General features: G+C 44.7%; 1 protein-coding gene across 11 annotated transcripts in view; it reads left to right on the top strand.

Moving 5' to 3' along the window:
• Nucleotides 1–19049, top strand: part of add3a (adducin 3 (gamma) a) — a 67485-nt gene extending 48436 nt beyond the window's left edge. For 8 of the 11 annotated variants that reach the window (XM_068726760.1, XM_068726759.1, XM_068726758.1 and 5 more), the window contains exons 3-16: nucleotides 552–690; nucleotides 1466–1617; nucleotides 1822–1902; nucleotides 4349–4498; nucleotides 4654–4797; nucleotides 5050–5148; nucleotides 6242–6418; nucleotides 7245–7499; nucleotides 8296–8400; nucleotides 8498–8584; nucleotides 9292–9315; nucleotides 10068–10191; nucleotides 13220–13312; nucleotides 15962–19049. In XM_068726760.1, coding sequence (XP_068582861.1) covers nucleotides 552–690; nucleotides 1466–1617; nucleotides 1822–1902; nucleotides 4349–4498; nucleotides 4654–4797; nucleotides 5050–5148; nucleotides 6242–6418; nucleotides 7245–7499; nucleotides 8296–8400; nucleotides 8498–8584; nucleotides 9292–9315; nucleotides 10068–10191; nucleotides 13220–13312; nucleotides 15962–16212 — 1881 coding nt within the window. In that variant the 3' untranslated portion in view covers nucleotides 16213–19049. The remainder of the gene's footprint in view (nucleotides 1–551; nucleotides 691–1465; nucleotides 1618–1821; nucleotides 1903–4348; nucleotides 4499–4653; nucleotides 4798–5049; nucleotides 5149–6241; nucleotides 6419–7244; nucleotides 7500–8295; nucleotides 8401–8497; nucleotides 8585–9291; nucleotides 9316–10067; nucleotides 10192–13219; nucleotides 13313–15961) is intronic. The other 3 variants (XM_068726753.1, XM_068726756.1, XM_068726763.1) reach the window with 3 other exon arrangements.
• The last annotated feature ends 3241 nt before the right edge of the window (nucleotides 19050–22290 follow it).

Genomic DNA, 22290 nt, shown 5'->3' with positions numbered 1-22290 from the left:
CACTTCCAATCAAGCAGCCAATCGTTACGCAGGCTGTGGAGCAGGCCGGACGGCCAATCCCGACCCGGCTTGTTGTGGAGCCGGCCTATCCTGATCCAGCTGAATCGAGCCCTTTGAGGACGATTCAGATTGACACCGAAGGGGAATGTCTAATCTGTGATTAACACGTCTTCTTCTTTAGTCCTCCTCCTCCTCCTGTCTCTCTTAATGTTCTAACATCTTTTTTACTCTTTCATCCCTCTGTCACCACTAATCCCCTGCTCCTTCTTCTCCCTTTGACTCTAATCTGCCTCACCATCATCTCTCCCTGTCTTTAGAAGTCATTACAGTAAATGAAATATGTGGAATGGTCGCTGTTTAAGCTGCATAGTACCTGATTGAGGTGTCCGATCTTGTAAAGTTCTTAGTTCTTGGCTTGATTTTTTTGTATAGCATATAAATATTGGATATTTATCGGATGTTGTTCCCGTCCCTCACTGCGTCGTCTCAGTGCCATCACCCTAGCCTGCTTTAACACTACCTCCTCTCTCGTCTTTTCTCTCGTCTTCCAGGCCTTCAAGGAGGAGTTGGAGAGTCTCATCCAGGAGCAGCAGCGGAAAGGGAACAACCCCACCAGCCTGCTGGCCCTCAGGCAGATCGCCGACTTCTTCATGGCCACCTCCGTGGGCGGCTTCAACAGCTCCCCCCTCAGTAAGTGCTCGCAGCGCCGTGGCCCGGGGTGCAAACCGCTTTGCGTGTCAACGAAAAAAACCCAAAAACGCAGCATCAGTATTTGAAGACGGGAGATCCATATCCAAACACGGGCTCTGCGTGCTTTGGGGCATAAATACCCAAAGACAACCCAACCCCAGACTCCGGAAGAGCTGCGCATACTTCTCTGCGTTTTTGATCTAGGATTTCTGTCCAGGAGTCCATATGTGAAGTCTGCTTCCAATCACAGCGCTGGAATGCACAACTAATGCCGAATTACACATCAAGTGCAATATAGTATAGTTCAGTTCAGCTTTCTTAAGATGCACCCCTAATGAGTAAGTCTGAGAGGCATTGGCAGTAAACAAAGTATCGGTTGGAGGGCTGTTTACATCACCTCAGTGGGATTCATGTGGATCTGGAGCGATTCGTCTCGGTAATCGATTACAAAATACATTCATTTGCATAACCTGTGTAGGCGGGTCACATGGATCCCGGGAAAAATAAACTCACCCACGATCCTCTATAGTGTGCAAGTATTTTCGATATTTGATATTTATTTTTGGGTAAATGTGCGGAATTTAAAAGATAATCGAGTCGAATAGTCGTCAGATTGATCAATAGGAAAGTAACCGTTAGCTGGAGCCAGATGTGCGAGGTTCATCATTAGATGAAAAGACAGATGTTGACAGCGGTGCTTTGTTGCCGTTGCTGTCGTGGTAAAAGTGTATGTTCTTTAAACCCATATTCTGTTATTCCCCTTTGCATTGTTTAGGTCTGGGGATGGTCACTCCCATCAACGACTTGTACGGGATGGAATCCAGCACGATGGTGAAAGGCGAGAAGCTGACCCGCTGTAAACTGGCCAGCACCTACAGACTGGTGGACCTGTTCAGCTGGGCCCACCTCTCCAACTCCTACATCACAGTAAGGAGCCGCACCGAGACTGAATTTAATAACCGGGTTCCTTTTAAGTCCCACAATGCAGTGCGTCACATTTTATAGCAAAAATGACACCGGTGCAACACTGAGTGACCATAGAGAGTAGTGAGAGACGCAGCTGTGGTTTCTGAACGACAGTTGGAATGGATACATGTCGATCGATTCGATGGTGATTCTTTCTCCTCTTAGGCTCGAGTCAGCAAAGAGCAAGACCACATCCTCATCATCCCCAGAGGACTGTCATTCGCTGAGGCGTCTGCATCAAATCTGGTAAGAAACACAAGAGGCCGTGGATCCTTTCCCAACATTAATAAAGCCGTTTCGTTATATACTCAGCCCTGGAAAAAAAAAAAGTTTTATTCATGCAGTAAAGCAAAAAGAATGGCAAAAATAGTTGAGGTTATTTCACTTAACTGCATAAACATATTTTCATTTCATTTGAATTGGAATGTAACAAGCGTAAGATTCAGAGTTTTGTTTTGAAGCACATGAAGAAGTTAATCATGAACATTTCTAAAATGAACTGTAGTTTGTCAACTGTAACTTGTGACATTTGTGAGACTTTGTTTCCATGTTGGAACACCAGACGTGTTTGTGTGGCCCGTCTATTTTTTGTCTTGGTTTAATCCATAAAACATGAAATATGGAAAAGATGAACTGACACTAAAACGCGGTAATTTCAACCAGTAGCAATGCATTCCTTGAATGCTTTTCGTGTTGCGTATTCAGGAGAAATATTTGTGTGCGTCTACCAAACAAAGCCACGTAACTCCCTTCTTATGTTTTGCATAAAAGTCACTCGACGCTCGAATAATATCTTCCTCTCCTCCTCTGTCCTCTCTGCTTTGTTGTACTTCACCCCTAGTTCATCTTCAACACCTGGGCGAACATATACGCACACACCTGTGTAACGTGTGGAACAGCTGGATGTAGCAGCCGTACTGCTGACATGTCACGTCTTAGTGACTGAAATACTTTGTTCCACTGGGAAAAGTACAAAAACAACTGTTGTTCGATAGCTCGTATTGACACTTATTGTATACCTCACAGACGACAGCAGGGTAAAATGTAGGCTTTGAGCCCAAATCCTCTTTTTAGTGCATCTGGATCACATCTTTTCTGTGGTTGTCTGCACGACAGCGATGACCGCAACGTTGCGGCTTTCGGGAGACGCAAACAAAATGATGTTGTCTGGCGCTTCCAGATTCAACAGACTGTGTTTTCAGTCCGTTTGTGTTTTGATGGCGGATCTGTCGCTGCTGCGCCTCTCCCTCGCTAATCTCCTCCTCCTCCTCCTCCTCCTCCTCGTTCGTCTAATCTCAGCCTGTTTTGATCCTGCGATCTCTATGGTAACACGGGTTGAGTTCAGGTGTTTAGAGAAGCGAACAGATTGATGAAGAGGAAGTCATCCAGAATAAAGAGTTCGGGAGGTCGTGTTGCAGTCAGCTGGGCGGAGCTCTCTCCGTTTGATCTCGGAGGTGAAGCTGCGGTCATTTCGGTTCACCGAAAAAATTTTTGGTTCTAGATAACCTTCATCTTTTAGTTTAGTTTGACGTCGGTGCGATGATGAGGTCAGAAGGTTAAAGTTCAAGTTCCAGCTGACCTCCTTAGACCCTTATCGTGTACTTTCCACCCAACCGAGTCACGTTTCAGATTCTTCCTTTGGCGTCTTTTTATAATTAGAAGTGCTATGTTTGTCAGAAAGGGCCTCTCGGCAGCCGGGCAGGTTTTACTGAAAGGGTGAGGGACGTGACGGGGTGAACTCGCACTGTACTGGACACGTGATTCAAACCGATCGACGTTCGATCGTCTGACAGCTGCCTGCGACTGTGGGTGTGTGCGTGCTGACAAAGATGGCGGTAGTTAGTTACGCTCCGCCGGTGCCGTTCACTTCCCTCTGCTGGGTGAGAGATCAATAAGACGGTCATCCATCCAGACATCCTCATGGCTGTTAAAAGGCGGAGCAGCACTAATGACATGTCTCAGGATTTTCTGCTTGAGTTGATCCAGAGATCGTCAGCAAGCTGTGGACTCCGCCCTGCTGTTAATTCATCAATATTTTTTCTATATCGGTGCCAATTTAACACCTGCATTTTTGTTTTTAGAACAGAACACATCGTGTATTTCGATGAAGGATGCCCTTTTCCTGTTGTTGTAACACACACCTGGACACAGAACATGTGGTTCCTTTACAGCGAGGACTGTCATCTGTGGTTTCTCTTTCTTCAGGATTTTAATACCTCGGTCTCTTTGTCCCCTTATTCGTCTTCATTTTCTCCGGTCAAACAGCTCTCTACCCTCCAGGTTTCTACCTCTATCTTTCCCTTCATCGCTCTTCACTCTCTCATTTTCTAATCTAATAACCGCTAACTGGCTGATTAATGAAGTTGTCACGGACGTCATGTCCACTCTACGACTATATCATGTTTCCTGGAATCGCTGATAATGGTGAGTTCTTTCGTCACGCCCGTAGATTTTGACTTCATGTCTTCTTAGTTTTGCGTTGCAGGGTTATCAGCTCTGTGATCGTGTGTGACGGGGTGGATCTGGTTATGTGTCAAATACATATTTGATTACGCTGATCTGGGCGTGGTTAGTTTTACTCAACGTCTCCGTCCAGCCTCGTCATATTCCCTCGTATTTGAGTGGCTTTGCGTCGGTTAAGAAAAATAAAAGATATATATACCAAGCTTGTCTCCTCTCCTCGTTTCCCCAGGTGAAGGTCAACATCCTCGGCGATGTGATCGAACAGGGCTCCACCACCCTGAGGATTGACCCCGCGGGTTTCAGCCCCCACGCTGCCATCTACTCCATGCGTCCAGACATCCGCTGCGTCCTACATGCGCAAACTCCTGCCATGGCTGCGGTAAGTTCACGTTACGCTGGAACGTCTTCAAACCTGCCCTGCGAGCAAATGCGGCTGAAATGTCAGCCGCAAGACTTGGATGAATGAAACAGCTGCGACACACATGTCAAAGCTCCTCATCTGCCCTCTGCTCCCTCTCTTCTCATCTGCTTTAGGTGTCGTCCATGAAGTGTGGCATCCTGCCCATTTCCCAGGAATCATTGGTCCTGGGTGATATCGCCTACTACAGCTACCAGGGCAGCCTGGACGACCAGGAGGACCGCAGAGAGCTGCAGAAGGCCCTGGGGCCCACGACGAAGGTAGGAAAACCAAGAAAGCTACACACGGAGCGAGAGGGCTTCTGGCTGGGCAGTCCTCGTCGCTCTTAAAGGAACAACGCGCTTATTAGAAATACGCTTAATTCTCTTTCCTGCCAAAAGTTAGATGAGAAGAGAGACACCATTCTTAGGTTGCTGGCTTTTACCCGTTGGGATCGTTGAGCTCTCTGGAGCTCTGAAGTCTGACTGTTCCGCTGTGCATAACAACGCTGCCTGTACCTTTGTGTGTTACAGGTTCTGGTGCTGAGGAATCACGGTATTGTTGCCCTCGGGGAGACCATCGAAGAGGCCTTTTCCTACATATACAACGTCCAATATGCCTGTGAAATCCAGGTACACAAACACACTCCCACACAAGCTAACCGCTGCCGTTTTTGGGTACCCAGCACATGGATTAGACGAGCAGGGCGCAGCTTTTCCCGCTAAATATAATCTCTCTTCAGCCATTTTTACGTTTCCCCACTCTCACTATTTTAGCAACACTCCATAAGTCATAATCTCTCGCCTTGTGGGAAATGTTTTGGCTAAGCAGTCTTACAGCCAGGCTACGTAGGAGCGATGAAGGGAGTAACGAGCTGATTTGTTGTTGTTGATGTCTGTCCAAAAGCAGCATTTACCGAAGGGTGTCCTTCTTCCTTTTATTTATTTAGCCAGTAAGAAAGCTGGAAGGGAGATGACAGAGGGGATTTCAGGAGGTCTGGATCAAGAGGAGGAAATTAATACATTTTAGATATTAAATCAGTATCGGCCGATATTCAGTTTCACGTTCATATTTTGTTATATCTTCTCTTAAAAATCATCTGTACCCCCTGGAAGGTGACCGGGACGTGTGGAAAGATTGTGGAGTAATTTATAACAGTTGGAGCTAGGTAGGTTAAAGTTAGGTCAAAGTAACGGTTAAATGGAGAAGTTTATCTGAAGGTAATGTATGCACAGCTAGCTAAAAGTAATAGATAAATGGAATAGTTCGCCAAAAGAAAGAGTTGAGACAGTCAAGTAACGGACAAACAATTGGATAAATGTTTGGGGGGGGGGGGGGGGGTTCTCTGGTGCACCGTTAGACTCTTGCGTGTCTTTTTGTGTGTCCACTCGTACGGAGGATTTCAGAGATGTTGTTGCGTCCCTTCGCTTGTAGCGGGCGTTCTAAATCTCCTGATTGACTCTCCCCGGTCAAGCAAAAGAAAACATTAATCCATCCTGCAAAGCCCAGCTTAATTTCTATAAATAAATCCCCCCGTCGTGTTTGCTGTATGCCCTGTGCAGTACTGTATATTCCTTGGTGCTGTGGTAGCTTTAGATTAAGGGGTAGCCCATTTTGGTAAACAACGGCTCTAAAGCCACAGTTTGATAATAGAAAAGTATTTTTTGTCGATTTTGTCGGTCCTACGTCTCACGCTCTTCTCCCTCTGTCCTTTTGTGACTGCAGGTGAAGGCCATGGCGTGTGCTGGCGGGGTGGACAACCTGATAGTGCTGGACTCGCCGAAGTTGAAAGCGCAAGTGAAGGCTGTCGCCTCTGCAGAGGCTGTCAACATGTGCGGCAACTACAAGTGGAAGTTTGGCGACATGGAGTTTGAGGCTCTGATGAGGATGCTGGATAACCTGGTGAGTCCACCGGCAACAAAGTGAGAGTAATCGTAATCATCGGGCTCATTAGATACGGTAAACACACTTCATAAGCTCAGAGGTAAATATTAAAATGACATAAAGAGAAGGGTACTCAAGACATACACACACACACGCAAATGCAAAGACCTTACTGATTTCAATGTGTAAAAAAAACAAGGCATACTATGACACAGGACGTTGTAGAAAAAGTGAATGGCAGCACCAGCATGACTTGTCTCTGGATAGAAAAGGGCGATGGAGTCGAGTTGAAAGGTCAACTTCGAGCATGGAACTGAGATGAATAGTAAAGGACAAAATGAAAAAGAAACGGAATTTCAGTGTGAAGCCGAGCGTGGAAAAATGTCCGACAAACAAACGGCGAGACCGTGTGAGAGTTCAGCGACAGAGAGAAGGGGAAATGGGATGTGTGAGATGAAGAGGAGAGATGAAGAGGAGAGGGGTGAGTGGAAGAGGCGGATGAAGGGAGAGAGATGAGAGAGAAAGGGTGAGAAAGGAAATGGCTCTCTGACTCCGTCCTCTGTGCTGCCAGAAACCCCGTGGTCACAACTTTGTCTGTCTGTTTCTTTCATTTGACGAACTGTGAATCTGGCAGCTCAACCAGGGATGCAGGAAGCGGAATGCATCATTATGAATGTATAATGATGTGATCTATTGAATAGCGTTCATGGGGCAAAGCCGGATGTTACAAATGTATGAATTAGCCTCCCGTGTGGCCATGAGCTTTTTGCTTCCTGGTCATCGCGAGACGAAAACAAACCAAAGAACTGTCAAACTGTCCGTGTGGCGTTGTTTCCTGCCGCAGGGCTACAGGACGGGTTACACATACAGGAACGTCATCGTCCGGGAGAAGCCCCGGCACAAGAGCGACGTGGAGATCCCCGCCACGGTCACCGCGTTCATGTTCGAGGAGGACGGGGACTGCGCCACGCGGCTGCCCTTCAAGTTCCTGCAGCAGCGGCAGCAGAGGGAGAAGACGCGCTGGCTCAACTCGCCCAACAGCTACACCAAAGTCAGCGTGGAGGGCGGAGAGGAGCGCTACAACAGCCGGACAACCACGGTGAGCAGAGCGTGTGTGTGTGTGTGTGTGTGTGTGTGTGTGTGTGTGTGTGTGTGTGTGTGTGTGTGTGTGTGTGAAAAACACAAGGAGAAAGAAAGATTTTAGTTTTTATACTGATTTCTGCACGTACGAAGCTGAACTGAGACAAAGCTGTTTTTGAAGGTTTTAACAAATGACAGGTGTATTACATGTGTATTACATGTGTATTACATGTATATTACATGTGTATTACATGTGTATTTATGTTTGTAACAAATTGCCTTGTATGTACATAATAAACCCTAAACATACAGTGACAAAGTGCAGTTCAATGTCGTCGGCATTTGTTCCTCAGTGTTTGAAAGCTGATGTGAGGTCGCCACCTACAGGCTGAACAGAGATCTACATTGGTTTTTGTTTGGTTCTTGATCTTTGAGGCGTTTAGCTTGGTGATTGTATAGAAGAGTAGTCCAGTGATTTAGTATCGCACTTCTTCAAAGTTGGATGTGTCACAGGAGACGCATTTGAAAAGAACGATCAAAATCAAAGAGCAGACACTGGAATTTCTTACTGTATTTTTAGGGACTGGATGCTAAAGTTCCCATAATGCAACGCTGTAGTTGTTTCACCCTCTCTGACCGCTGGATGCCTTTCTCTTAAGCCCCCCCGTTTTGTAACCCACACTTCTGATTAAAAACATAATTTGAGTGTAAGATCTATATACATAGGGTTACATGTAATAGTCACAATAGAGATTGTTCATGTTTTTACAGTGCTGGGTTGTTGTTATTTCATATTGCCTGCCTTCCTTCTACAGTGGATGAAAGCCGAGGAGACGGGAACCCCGATCCGGATCGAGGACCCCAATCAGTTTGTCCCTCTCAACACAGACCCCAGTGAGGTGCTGCAGAAGAGGAACAAAGTGAGTCTCAACGCTCGCCTCCTCTCGGTCAGCATTGTTTTCAACGCCGAATGCTTTTCCCGATGACATCGCCGTGCTTTTTTTTGTCCTCTCGCAGATCAGAGAACAGAACCGCTTCGATATGATGTCGTCAGGGCCGCGCTCTCAGCACCTCGCCGGAATCCCCGTTGATGAACCGCGACGGGTGAGAGTTATTTTCTTTGGACCTTCTGAAACAATTGTTAATTGACTTTGTTTGCTGAACGTTGATCTGTTCAATCACTGGTGCCAGACGGAAAGAATCATCTCATGTTTACACGTGTTCTAGAATAACAATACCAAAAGCATTTTTCACAGGGGAAAAAAAACACACACACACACACACAATACACAGGAGCAACACCATCAACAGCAGCTGCTTTGCAATATGTTTTTGTTTTTCTTTGTGCTCAGAGTCGGAGGCGTTTCAATTTCAGTCTGCTCCAGAATACGGGTCCCGTGTGTGTCTTTTTGTGGCCATGCGGTGCTTTATTGCCTGTTGGACCAACAATACAGATTCCCCTCATTACTGGTTATTGAGCAATGACTCAAAGGTGTTTTTCAGTTACTCTGGCTGATTAGACACAAGTGAGAACACCTGTGTCGGCGCTCCATCGTTAAGGAGCTTTAATCGCCTTCCCTCAGTAGATCGACCAGAAAGCACGGCCGGGTTTAATGACACGTCTTGGCCACTAGGTGGAGCTAAGGAGAACATTTTGAAAAGGAACCTCTAGTAAGTTGATATTTGTACTTAGCTATCAAGATAAATGATTAGATAGACAATGATAAATACATAGGAAAGAATAAGGTAGAACGTATCTAATTCAGACATTTGGATGTTGATGGTGTTGTGGTTGGTGTCTTGTCTTGAAGGATCTGGTGCAGATAAAGGTTCTGGTAAATATCCACAAATGTCTTCCAAGTGTTGCTGTGGTGTTTTTTATTTGACTTTTTTTTTTTTGTGGAGTCATTTTACACATTATCGCCCGTTCAGAACAGAAGAACATTGCATGTGTTTATTAATGTAGTGACACCGATTTTTTGTATTCATTTTCAACCGTTTTATTTCTGCTGTCGACGGAATTGCACAAGTTGTTTTCCCGTGTGTGAGTCCTTGAGAATGACATGTTGTGTTGCAGCATGATGGATGTTTTTTTTACACAAAAATCTTTTGAATTGTGTGTTTTTTGTCGTTTTGCGCGTATGACGGCGCCGCCACAGTGTTAATTGCATTAGTGCGCGTCTCATGCTCGGTGTTTATGTTTCCACAGTCTGTTAAAAAGATGTTGGTTTGCAGACTAATTAGTCGGTGATTATATGAGCCGTGTGATGTGGTCAACACTTTCATCTTTATGTGAGCAGCCTCGGTTGGGTCGTAATGAATGATTGTCCCTCTCGTACACGGTGGGTCTGTGTGTCTCCAGGAGTGTGGATACCAGCGTGTTTTCTTCCTTTTCTCATTTGTGTGTTTAAATTAGTGGTTGTGTGCATGCGTTCATGCTCTGATGCGGAGCAGTTTTTTGTGTGTGTGCTTTGTTTTTTTGCATCTCAGAAAGTGTGTGTATGTGCCTCCTGACTGTTTTTGTGTGTGTGTGTGTGTGTGTGTGTGTGTGCTCTCACGCTCACCCCTCTCCCTGTCTCCTCCCCAGCCATACGTGCCCACAGAGGAGGAGCAGATGGCTCCCTTGCCTCCTAACCCCTTCAGTGAGCAGACACAGAAGGAGCTGCAGGAGTACCGCACAAACGTGGAGAGGAGGCATCTAGGCCCCAATGGTACGACACACACACACACACACACACACACACACACACACACACACATTGAGCACACATGCAAACTCATGAGTTCATGGACTAGTGTGTGTGTGTGTGTGTGTGTGTGTGTGTGTGTGTGTGTGTGTGTGTGTGTGTGTTTGTTCATAGGTGTGTGGATTTTTTTTTTTTTTAACTGTTTCACACACCACAAGAGCTCAGTCCCACTGACAGACATATGGACTGCTCAGACTGGCACAGACACACACACACACACACACACACACACACACACACACACACAGTGACGTGTACTCTACGTACGTTCTTTGTGTGTGTGAGCAGTAAACAATCATGCAAATCTGTGAAGGTTCATTTAACAACTAACATATTGAGCCGTTTTCAGACAATCGATCAGTAATCAATCTGTAAAGCCACAGTTTGGAAGCTCACAGGAAGAGATTAGTTTGGGTCAGACGGACTTGACTCTAGATTTGAGCAGGTCTTTGCTGTCTTCACAAGATGTGTCTCATTTTCTTCATTATTATTATTGTTATTATTAGAGTCTGCTGATAGTATCAGCTAATACTGGTCAATCACAGAAATCGGTTTATATTTTGGCAGTAATCAATTGCTGCAAAATATGTTTCATAGTTTTTAAAGATAACTGTCACCTCAATTTCTCTTAAATTCCATATATTATGTTTAGATTCATAGTTATTTATAATAGTAACATTTTTGGTTTACTGTGATATTTTGCCGTCTTTTAAAGTAAAATGTGTTTTACAATTGTAAAAATACTCCGATCCCGGCATACATTATCTTTTTTGCAACTCTTTAATAAGAAAATCTGAGCTATCTATGAAGAAAAACATTTGTGAAAACACATACTATTGCCCGATATAACATTATCTTATTTCTATAGTTCCCAGATATGGTATATGGTATCGGCCTTAAAAACTGACTATATATGCTTATAAAAATCTATTGGATTTGACCTGAAGTCTCAACCTAGCAGATTCCTCTCTCTAACTAGTGTCAGGCTACATCCTACATCTGAGCGTTCTCATATGTGTAAAAGACGTTCAACCGTAGAACAGACGAGACCCTAACAGCCAGATGTGAGCGCGTCCTGCTGAAGCCTGTTAAAGTGGTTAACGAGCACCATCTGACGTGTTCAAGCGCTCCGAATCGGCTAAAACAGCAGGAGCAGATTTCAAACTGAGCTCCAACCAAATCGGGACTTCTTAAAACTTGCAAATCTGTCCCTCCACCAATCCCGACTTGCAGATTGATTACTGTACACGTTGAGTTAGTCTCTGCGGTTTTGTTCTTAATAAACATCCATATAATCTCACGGTCTGTAGCGCTGTAGTCATAGCGGCGATCTCAGCGGACGCTCCCGTATTCTAACTGACTGCCTGGGGTATCACACACACACACACACACACACACACACACACACACACACACACACACACCTATATACCTTTTAACATGAGGGCTTGTCCCTGCGGCCTCCACTGCTGCCTTCATCTGTGTTAACCTTGTGTGTGCGCACACACACACACACACACACACACACACACAGTATTGTCAATGCTAATCATATTACCCCTCTGTCCCACTGCCTTTCAGACAGGCAGGGGGGGGGGGGGGGATCAATAGTGAACAGATAGCGGAGGGGGGTTGACCACTTGTCCCCATTCTGCACAGAACCGAGCGGATTAGTGTGTGCGCTCGCAAACATGTGTGCGTACGTCAGCGCGTTCACGCGTGTTCAACCAAATCGATCGTGCTCGTGAAACGTGGCCCATGTGTGAGCGTGCTCATGTACTGTACGAGAGGCCGGTGTGACCGAAAGATGGCAGACCGAACAGACAGCAGGTCTTCACACCCGCCACATGAGCAGAGCCCGTTGCTATGACACTGTTGCCTCCACAGGCCCACGAATCCCCCGATGGCCAATCTGGATGCAAGCTGGAGACCGTCTGTCATGGCCTCATATACGCCTGGGCAACACACACACACACACACACACACTTATAGGTTTATCCTGTGATTAGTCCACTCTGGGCATTAGCTTTGTAGAGTGTGATCATTTTTAACATTAAATGTCAAAACTGACTGAATAAAATTTGCATATTGAATACGACCCACCGTAAGCAGTGCGTAAGGCGCACTTCCGTTGGACTTAGTAACGTTCGCCGTGACGACACCCATGCAGCTCATGTTCTACACTTAAAACGAACTGACCTCTAACTGAGTTCACGCCTCAAATCTCAACTTTGCGCATGTGACAAGAGAACATATTCACACTCTCACCGCACGGACCAGGCTGTTACGCAACCACGTTCTATATGCCGTCGAGAACGTGTGACTCTGAATGTGCTAATGAACGTGTTGAAAAGGATACGGGAATGCCATTCATTCACACTAACCCGTGATCAACAGTAATCAGTGTTCAACACTGATAACGTTACTAATGCGGAGCTCGACTGCAACGTTCTCTGTATGTACATTTATCATTTAAGAGGTACAAAAAACACTCGTGATCATTTAGTGTCATTGCATTAAAAGCCATGAAGGAACATATCGGGCTTTTGAAGATACAAATAAAAGGAAATAAGAACATCTTTACTCTTATGGAGTAAGGATATGAAGGGTGGTAAAAGTTGAAGTTTGGACATCCTAATTCGGTACAGTTATTGAATGTGTCCAACCTGCAGCCCAGAAGTCTCCGTTCGTCAGCGGGACTCTAAGGCACCACGAGAAACGGATAACAAGGATTTTGGAGAAATGTTGTGGAAAAGCAGCTGTGCATGGCCTGATTCTAACATGTGTGTTACCACTAATCTCTCCAACCCACCCTCACCCTCCCCCTGACCCTTCATCCCTTCATCCCCCCCCCCAACCTCTCATCCCACTCACCCCTGCTGTCGTCCCACTACTTCAATCCTCCACACCGCCCTGCAATCCTCTCATCCCTCCCTCGCTCACCCCGCCCCCCCCCCCCCACCCCCCACCACCCCCCCCACCCCCCCTGCAGATGGAGAGCACGAGCTAACCTCCGACGACGGCTCCACTCTCTCTCAGTCTCTGTCTCTCACCCAGTCCCCGCAAAGCACTCCAGCTAAAGAAGGTATCACTCACCCAGAGAGAGAGAGAGAGAGAGAGAGAGAGAGAGAGAGAGAGAGAGAGAGAGAGAGAGAGAGAGAGAGAGAGAGAGAGAGAGAGAGAGACTGACTGTGTCAGAATGATCTGAACTTCTTCTTCTTCTCTATGTCTTTGAGTGTTTGAGTGTGTGCGCATGAGAGGGCAGATGAATTGTTAATTCTGCATGCAATGCCGAAAACCACTGATCTGTGCTATGAGTTTCTACCTCACTAATGATTTTTCATGTAAAAACGTGTCCGGCTGCAATAATAATACTGCAATAATGTCCCATCCCCGCCGTATCTTTTTTTTATGAAGATACATTTCTGCCGTTGGTTATGAAAACTCATCCATACCCACCAGAAGTGATGAACAAACCTTTAAAGCGCGTTCTAACTTATGTAACATTACTGCTGACAGTTTTATGTTTATATTTTCTTCATTTAAAGATACTAAAACTGGTTTCTGTTCATTTCAGTACAATGTGAGAACCAAGTTGAAAGGACTTCTTTGAGTAAGGCTACCTCGCTTGAACTGCTTTGGAAAGCTCTCCATGTTGGGGCATTTGGGGACATTGAGGTTTTTTTTCGGAGGCGGCTGTCACATCCAAACCTTTTTAATGCAAAAATCAAATTCATATTATTCTTTTCAGAATGTAAATATTTGCTTATTAGTAAAAGTCTTCTGGGTCTGACTTTAAAGGAATCGTTTGACATTTTGGGAAATACGTTTAAATGCTTTCTTGCAGAGTTGGATCGATACCAATCTCATGTCTGTAGGTTCAGTGTGGAGCTTAGCTTAGCATAAAGACTGGAAGCTAAAATACGCTCAAGGCCTAATAATTAAAATGTATCGCTGGTTTAACTTCTTCAAAACAAACGTAAGTACACAACAGACACTTTTTTAGTTTTACAGAAAGTTATTGTAACTCTTTCATGATGAACAACAGTTTTTTTCTGTCCCTTATGCTAAGCTAAGCTAGCTGCTAGCCTCCTAGCTGTAAAGCTTGGACATGAGTGATTACCCAAAATGTCAAACTATTGCTTTTTAAAGAGCATAGATCAAGTTGTTTTGCTAGCTCACGCTCAACCTTGAATGTTAAACTACAATAGTTCAAACGAGTTCACATCAGGACGAGATCTGTTGCCTTTGGTGTAAAACATCACAGACCCGCATGAACATGCTATGATGTAGAACCACAGAACTTCTGGGTATTGAACAGTTGCCTCTTCCGTCTCGTATCTATCAACCAAGAGGTTTCTGTGTCCGAGGCCAGTCGGTGAGCGTCACGTCGGCCTCCTTGCAGGTTGTAAATAACGACACTGATGGATTGACTTCCTGTCAGCTGCCCTCCGGCGCTAACACGCGAAACCACACAATGAGTAACAATTAACCCACGACAGCGCCGTGGCTCAGGGGAGCCGTATATTCTGACGCCGACCACCCCGACGTCAGCCCACAGTGGTGGTGAAACCAGGTCAATTGTTGCAGTGAGCCGCTTGTTAATTTCGCACCGTGTTCTTTTTTTTGTGTCAAAAATATACACGAGAAGTCGTCTCTGTTTTCATGCGTTAGTACAGCAACACGATGCCGCTGCTCTGCAAGAGATGTGACACTGGGCCTGTTCCGTGAAGGCAGTAGCTTTAAGCCACCGTTCAAAGTCCAAAGTTTATTCTAAGGTGAAAGGAGGACGGGCTCTCTGGGCCATCAGGTCACTGGAGTTTTATGCGGGTATATTATGAATTATGTAGAGCCCTGGGACACCATGTCTCTTTGTGTGACGGTCAACACAGTTCAAGTAGCATGAGTGCGTTTGGCACCGAAGGGACCTGAACGCCTCACTTTAACCAGATGACCACCGAGAGCCATTCAATGATGATAATAATAAAGTAGAATGCAGTCCAGTACAGTGTTCCTGCGGTGAAGTTTAGAATGTTCCGTTTTAGCTGAGACGGTAAAAGAGAGGATGTCATTCAACTGTTTTCTTTTAAATACCGCATCATTTTACAAGCTTCTGTCGTTTTCTCCAAATACATGGATTCTGTTACATTTTACAACCCTTCCTTGTATGATGGACATGAGCCTGATATGTTCCATGTGTATTTATGTGTGCACTGGTTAAATGTTCACAAAATGAGTCAGTTAAAACAGCAGAAAGATGATTTATCAGGTGATTAAATGTATGACATTACTAGTTTTAGAGAAATTCTAAAAGCATTTAATTTCCCACTTTTACCCGCCTACAATAATGTCAATTATGGAGGAGAAGCCGCATAGCTTTATTGCGTCTGCTTGTTATTTTTTCATTTACATTAAACATAATGTGAGGTCAGTGTTTCCCAACATGTTATTTACCACAAATATTCATTTAGAAAATGTTTGATTGATCCAGTTTTAATTTGAGCTCTTAAGTGCGGACTGTTGCGTCTCTCTGTTCCCCACATTGTCTCCTCTTACACATTAGTTCCCTTTGACTTTGCGCTGAGGTTAGTCATGTGAAGCGTCGCCCTTATCGTTATTTATTTGTTATGGGTGCTGTCTGTGAATAGGGTGCGGCGGAGTTGAGTGATGTGGCCTTCCTTTGTTCCCTCGTTCCTGTCCTCGCCCAACCTCCGTCTCTCATCTTGTCCCTCAGACAACCACACGGGCCTGATGAACGGCAAAGACAGCCACGGCGACGTGGACGAGGAGCTGTCCAAGCGCGTCAGCCAGCTGACCACCAGCGTGGAGAGCGTGGAGATCAAGGTGCGCTCCGGCGAGAAGATCGAGGAGGCGCTGTCCCCCGAGAGCTCCCCCTCCAAGTCCCCCAACACCAAGAAGAAGAAGAAGTTCCGCACGCCGTCCTTCCTGAAGAAGAACAAAAAGAAAGAGAAGACGGAGGCCTGAGAGCAGACGGGAAGGCCGTCTGCACGGAAGAAGAAAGAGGGGCGGCAGCCACCTTTTCTGTTTCATGTCCGTGTTTTTATGATGTCTCCGTTTCTTTTCAATGTCCTTTCATGTTTTTAATTTTATTCAAATTTTTAACAAAAGGTTTTATGTGCAAAAGGCAGAAGAGCGGATCACGTAGAGAAAACGAATTGGAAAGATCTCCCCTTCTGTTTGTGTGATTTTGGGATGGCCAGTGTGGGTGCACACATTAAAGTTGCAGCAGATTTGGGGTGGCCTGGGTGGGTGTCGGGTGTCTACACACGCGATCACCTATGCAGTACTCTTAACAGGGCTCCTTGGTGTCATGCGATGCCCTTTAGATCCTGAATAACTGGCTCCTCCTGTGTCGTTTCCCAGGCCGAAAATAGAACCGGGAACCACCTCGCATATTTCTTTTGCTTTAAAATCCAATTGTGTTCAATGATTACGTTGCAACATCGAGCGACGTTAAAACTGCACAAGTTGAAACTAAATTAGTTTTTTTTTTTTTAAGGTTTTGTTATTGAATCCTGGCCAACCTGACTCTCAATAGTGAACCGAGAGGCCACATGAAATTTGAAGTCACACTGGAAAACCAAAGGGTTTGTGTTGATTCATTTCCCGTGTGAGAAGCTTCCTCTCTGCTCTCTCTCTCTCTCTCTCTCTCTCTCTCTCTCTCTCTCTCTCTCTCTCTCTCTCTCTCTCTCTCTCTCTCTCTCTCTCTCTCTCTCACAGGCTCTTGACACAAACCTTCAAACTAGAAGATGAGTTAAAAAAAAACTGGACAACATAGTGAGGAATAAAGGCCGGCAGTTTATCACAACTAGGATGACATAATCGCAAAGAAGCCACTGACTCACTCAAATTATTTATGTAGCATTTTCACATCTTCTCCTCTTTCATCTCAAATGTTTTTGCCAAACTTAAAAAGAAGAAAAGAAGAAACAACCTCATGTCAGTAGAGCTTCACCGGTCGTGTCTAGTTTGTCATCTCATGAAATGTGATCTTTTTTTCTTTTTTTTTATTAATTCTCCACACATCTGGTATTAGTCGACTCTGTTTTGTACTCATTTGTAAGCTTTTACAGAGAATTACAGCTGTTCTGCACGTTTTCTCTTTCTGCAAGAGTTGGATTTACATGGCTGACTATGTTCTTTAGTGATGCCTGATTGCTGAAAGTATATTCTAATCTTCAGAGTACACAAATTTACTATATAACACAGATATATGGAAAAACTGGATATGTTGGCTATAGATTTTTAACTATATATTTTTTATTTTATTGTGCTGCACTTTTCTTGTGGTATATAACCTATTTCAGTTGCAGGTGGTTTCACCAGTGAAGGAGATTGTGAAGTAATTTGATGAAAAAAAAAAAAAAAAAAAGAAGTTGTGCAAGTAGCAAGCGAGGCATGGTGTCGGAGACAGGTCGGGACCCCGAAAGTGAGTCGAATGAAGCGGGACGGAATAGTCTTTCATCGGTGTCGCACATGAGAAATCAGCTCAACGGAACAAAAACAGGAAGTGTAGCGTCGAAAGTCCAAATATCTGCAGCCGCCAGCTGAAATGAGAGTCATGGGTCGCGGAGTGAGGAGTGTTTGATGTGTTTTTGTGTTTGTTTTTAAAGCCATATTCAAATTTTTATTTTTCCTCCATTGTTTTTAATGACGAGACGAGGGTCTGCCTGCTCGGGGCGTCCACGGACCCTAACGAGGCCGCTGTTAAATCTCCCCAGTGACTGCATCGACACCCCTCAGGCTCCCGGACACTTTATTCCTCTTTCAGTAGCTACATCCACTGCGGCTTTATTCGCCATTTATTTTCCTCCTGCAACTGGAACATTACAAGGAGGTCGTACGGACGCTTTTTTTAATTTTTTATTATTTCATCGCTCTGAGAGCCCAGTCGTCATTTCTGCTTCTAAAGCCCCCCCCCCCCACCCCTCGTGTCATTTCTCTAGTAAACACGACGGTGCTGTAACTGTCACATGACCCACAGTTGAACTCTGCAAAGTCTAAGTGTAATGGGCTGCCACACATCCTCCCCCCAGCAGTTTAACCAGATGTACCAATATCCCAGCTAGCAATGTGAAGTATTGGATTTGGGAGGGAGGGAGGGAGGGAGGGAGAGGGGGAGTTTAAGGACGCATCTTTAGCTTGTTAAACGATGGCTTTTGGCTCTGGGCAAAGAGCTGCTGAGGTCACACAACTGGAAGATGGAGAAGGGAGGTGTGAGTTTGGAAATGGAAGTGCATATATATATATATATATATGTGTGTGTGTGTGTGTGTGTGTGGTAGAGAGGGGCAGTGGGTAAGGACAACCTGACACTAACGCACCATCTTTTCATCACTCAGACCGTCTTCTTCTTTCATACCATCTCTCCTCCTGGAAAGTTCTCTCTCTCTCTTTTTTTTCATCCTCCATGTTTATCGCAGTATACGCTTTCTTTCTTTTTTCTTCTTTTAGTTTGCAGAGAGCGCTATGCTTATTTTATTTTTATTAACCATTTTATGAGCAAATTGCTCCCTGGTGAACTGAATGTGCATTGGATCCTTGTTATTTTCTCCACTTTTGTTTCCGACTGTTTGCACCTTGCTTTACTAATGCTCTCTATCCACCTTTTTTTTTTTCTTTTTTTTTTTTTTTTTCTGTTTTAAAATAAATAACGAGTTTTGCTTCGGCATGCCAGAATAAGCCAAGCTACTTTGTGACCTGTGAAAATCCTATATAAATGGTTATCTAATGGAGTTGCTTTTAGATGTATTGCTAATCAGTGTAAATTCACAAATAAAGCTGTATTTTAAGAAACAGAAGCTCATTTTTTCACGTTTGTTCATCACAATTTGCATCATTCCTCAAAACAGTTTTTAAGTTCAACATAAATCCATGCACGCTCATTTTCCTTTAAGCCACGATCATGAAGTCAGCAGAGTAGAACGGCCTCAAAATGAAGGGCCTATGCTGAAATACAGGGCTTTGCTGTTAAATGAGCAGGAAAAAAAACAAAAAAAAAAAACAGTACTTGGTGCCTTATTTAAAATCGTCATCCAAGGTGTTGAAACATGAGAATGAATATATTGTATGCGTGAATAGTTCAGTCAGGAAGTCGTGACACATTTATGGCAATGATTGACTAAATGCGAGAGAAAATGTGACGATGATAATAACGGAGGCGCTGGAAATGTGGAAGCACGAGAGCAGACGTGCTGCGAACTGCAGAGTGAGCACAATGACACGGGACACACTGAGATCTGCATCGCTCTGCGAACACAGACAGAGCAGTGTAGTAGTTTCTCCAGCGCGCTGTATGTTCATTCAGAAGGTACACATTTACCAGAAATGCACCGTTCAGTGTGAGATCTGTTTCGTCATTGACATACTGTAAATACCGTATGTCTTTGTGTTCTTTGTGTTCTTCAGAGCAGTGAGTTTCTTTCTGGACTTTTATTTAGAAGCGTTGATTCTTTCTCAAGTGACATCACATGAGGAAATTAATCAGATTTCACAAGCCACAAAAGCCTTTAAACTACTTTCTCCAAATACAACGTTGTCCCCAAGACCTGTAAACAGACTGTGTTGTGTAAAATCAGTGGAGTTCCCCTTTAGAGGGTAAAAAAAAAAAAAAAAAGAGGGAGGGAACCGCTGCTTTAAACAATGGTTGTGTTGTTCTATTTCTTTTTTTTTTTTTGTATGAGTAGGTGTGACTTTTTGTCTGGCGTCTCTATGATGTGTCCACAGATGCTCACTTTACTGCCAAAAAGAGTCCGCTTCTCTCCTCAAATTTGAAATCATCTGCACTCGTCCCACGGCGGGGTCCAACCTGTCCCAGATGGACACGACGCGGCGTCTGTGTTGCGCAGCGAGCGTGGACCGTCCGGCGAAAGAGTATCCAGGCAACTTTGTGTGCATGTGAGCAGCCAGTGTGCCTTGACTGCATTGATATCCTCAGATGCAAAAGAAAATATGCAAAAAGATCTAGCTTTCCCCCCCCGAACATGTCCTCCTCTAGTGTCTTCATGACGCGAAGCTGCTGCAGATGTTATTGGTGATGTCCACTGTGGACTGTCCATTGCCTCTTATGATGTCACTTTTTTTTAAGAAAGGATTAGAAATGTCATCAGAGTAATGATGCCTTTTCTCACCTTAGCCTACTAGAACCGAGTGTTCTAGTGAGAGGGGAGGATGTCGTGAGAACGCCTTTATCTGGGATCATTTTTTTTGTTTTACATGTAGCTTCCATATATGGCATTTACAATTCTGTAATCGTGTGCTGGCGTCAGCGAATGCGATAGCGGTATACAGCACTTTATTTGGCAACGTTCCCGATGTGAACAATAAAAGCGTATGAGCAATCCTGTGACTTGTGTGTCTCGTGATTGTCTGTTAACTGGCAGTTTAATCAGCGCCGTGATCAATTTATGTATTTATATGAGCCGTGAACTTGTGATGTTTGAGAAATGCTTGTTGTGTTTCTGCGTGAAGGTTTTCTGTAGGAGGACTTTAACTCCCTGACTTGTCTTTAAGAAGAAGAAGCAGAGCGCTTCCCCTTTAAAAGGTCTTCCTGCTGTAATGTCATTCGGTTCCAAATAAGAGAATGTTTTACTTGTTTCTCAACTTTACTTACATTATGTTTTACTTATGCCTCTTGAGAGGGAACAAATTCATAAATTATGCAAACGTGCATTTCACGAGGGGAGGTTGATGCCACCTGGGTTAGAGTTCCTCTGATTGGAGATCCTCCATGATTGGCCACAGGCAGCATTTGATAGGATGTGTAAAAGGTAACGGAAGCCAAAATGCTTAAAGTCACAACGGAATTAAGTTACGAAAACGTTTCTAGGGAACGTTATTTAGAACACACCGGCCGTATTTAGCGTCCCCACTCAGGCTGCTGTTGTTTTGTGTCATCAGTTGTGTGTTCTTTGACTTGCAGCGGTTCTGTGTGTGTTTGCTGTACCCGAGTCGTCAACTTGGTGAAGATGTTCTCTTCGCTTTGCTCGTTTTCTTTTTTTTTTTTCTATCTGCGTGTGTTTGCTTGAGTTGCCGTGCATTGAGCCTTCAGGGCCACCGTTCTTTCACATGAGTGTCCCATTTCAGACTGAAGCTCTTCAACACAGACACACACACACACACACACACACATACATTACACACACACACACACACACACACACACACACACACACACACACACATCCGTCCTATTGCATCATGTACAGCACAATTAAGGAGGTGAAGAGGGGTTTTCTCCTCTCCAGACAGCACCACGCTGTGAGTGTCAAAACAATGAACCTACTTGCGTCCAGATGGATGATCCGCTAGCGGAGGGTGGAAACCTTGATAGCTCTTTTTTTTTCAGGACAACCCTACCCCTCCACACACACACACACACACACACACACACACACACACACACACAAGCACCGCCCCACCCCAACAGACCCTGCTAGACACTCCAGCACTCCAAGCTTCTAGGCTACCAGAGAATGCAGTGATGCCCAGATGCCTCTGGGATGAATTAGAGACTTATAAACAACATGAGAGGTCAGTTTGGTCTGAGCGCAAATGCACACCCCATGGGACCACACACACACACACACACACACACACACACAGACACAGTCATACAAAGCTGGTGGTAGATTGTGTTCATCCATGAAGCCTTCTGTGTGAGAGAGAACATGATGAGTGAAGAAAGGAGCAAAGGATCTTGACTTGCTGTCCTTAATTCTTCACCTTTCACTGTGGATTGGTGTGGACGCACACTCGACGCTCGCTCCACCCTTCTCTACGCCTTTGACCGCAAAGGCCTGTTATAGCGCTCAATTAAAGCCGCTGTTGTAATTCCACGAAGCTGTTCGCCACATCGCCTTAAAAGGAGACCCCACTGTCTTTACAGCTTCTTCTTTTTTCCCCCCCTGCTGCCCACACAAGGCCAAAAATAATCAGTTAATGCAGTTTTTAGCAAAGTATTATGGAATCTACGTCCTTTATTGACCTCAGCGGCCTGTAATCAACAGAACTAATAAAGTAACATTGTCTGCAGAAGTGTCT

This window comes from Cebidichthys violaceus, unplaced genomic scaffold (assembly GCF_023349555.1).
Source record: "Cebidichthys violaceus isolate CVI_PGR_0920_01 unplaced genomic scaffold, fCebVio1.0.p SCAF_4, whole genome shotgun sequence".
NCBI lineage: Eukaryota > Metazoa > Chordata > Actinopteri > Perciformes > Stichaeidae > Cebidichthys > Cebidichthys violaceus.
The sequence above is the reverse complement of the archived record's forward strand: the minus strand, read 5'-3'. Positions and strand labels throughout refer to the sequence as shown.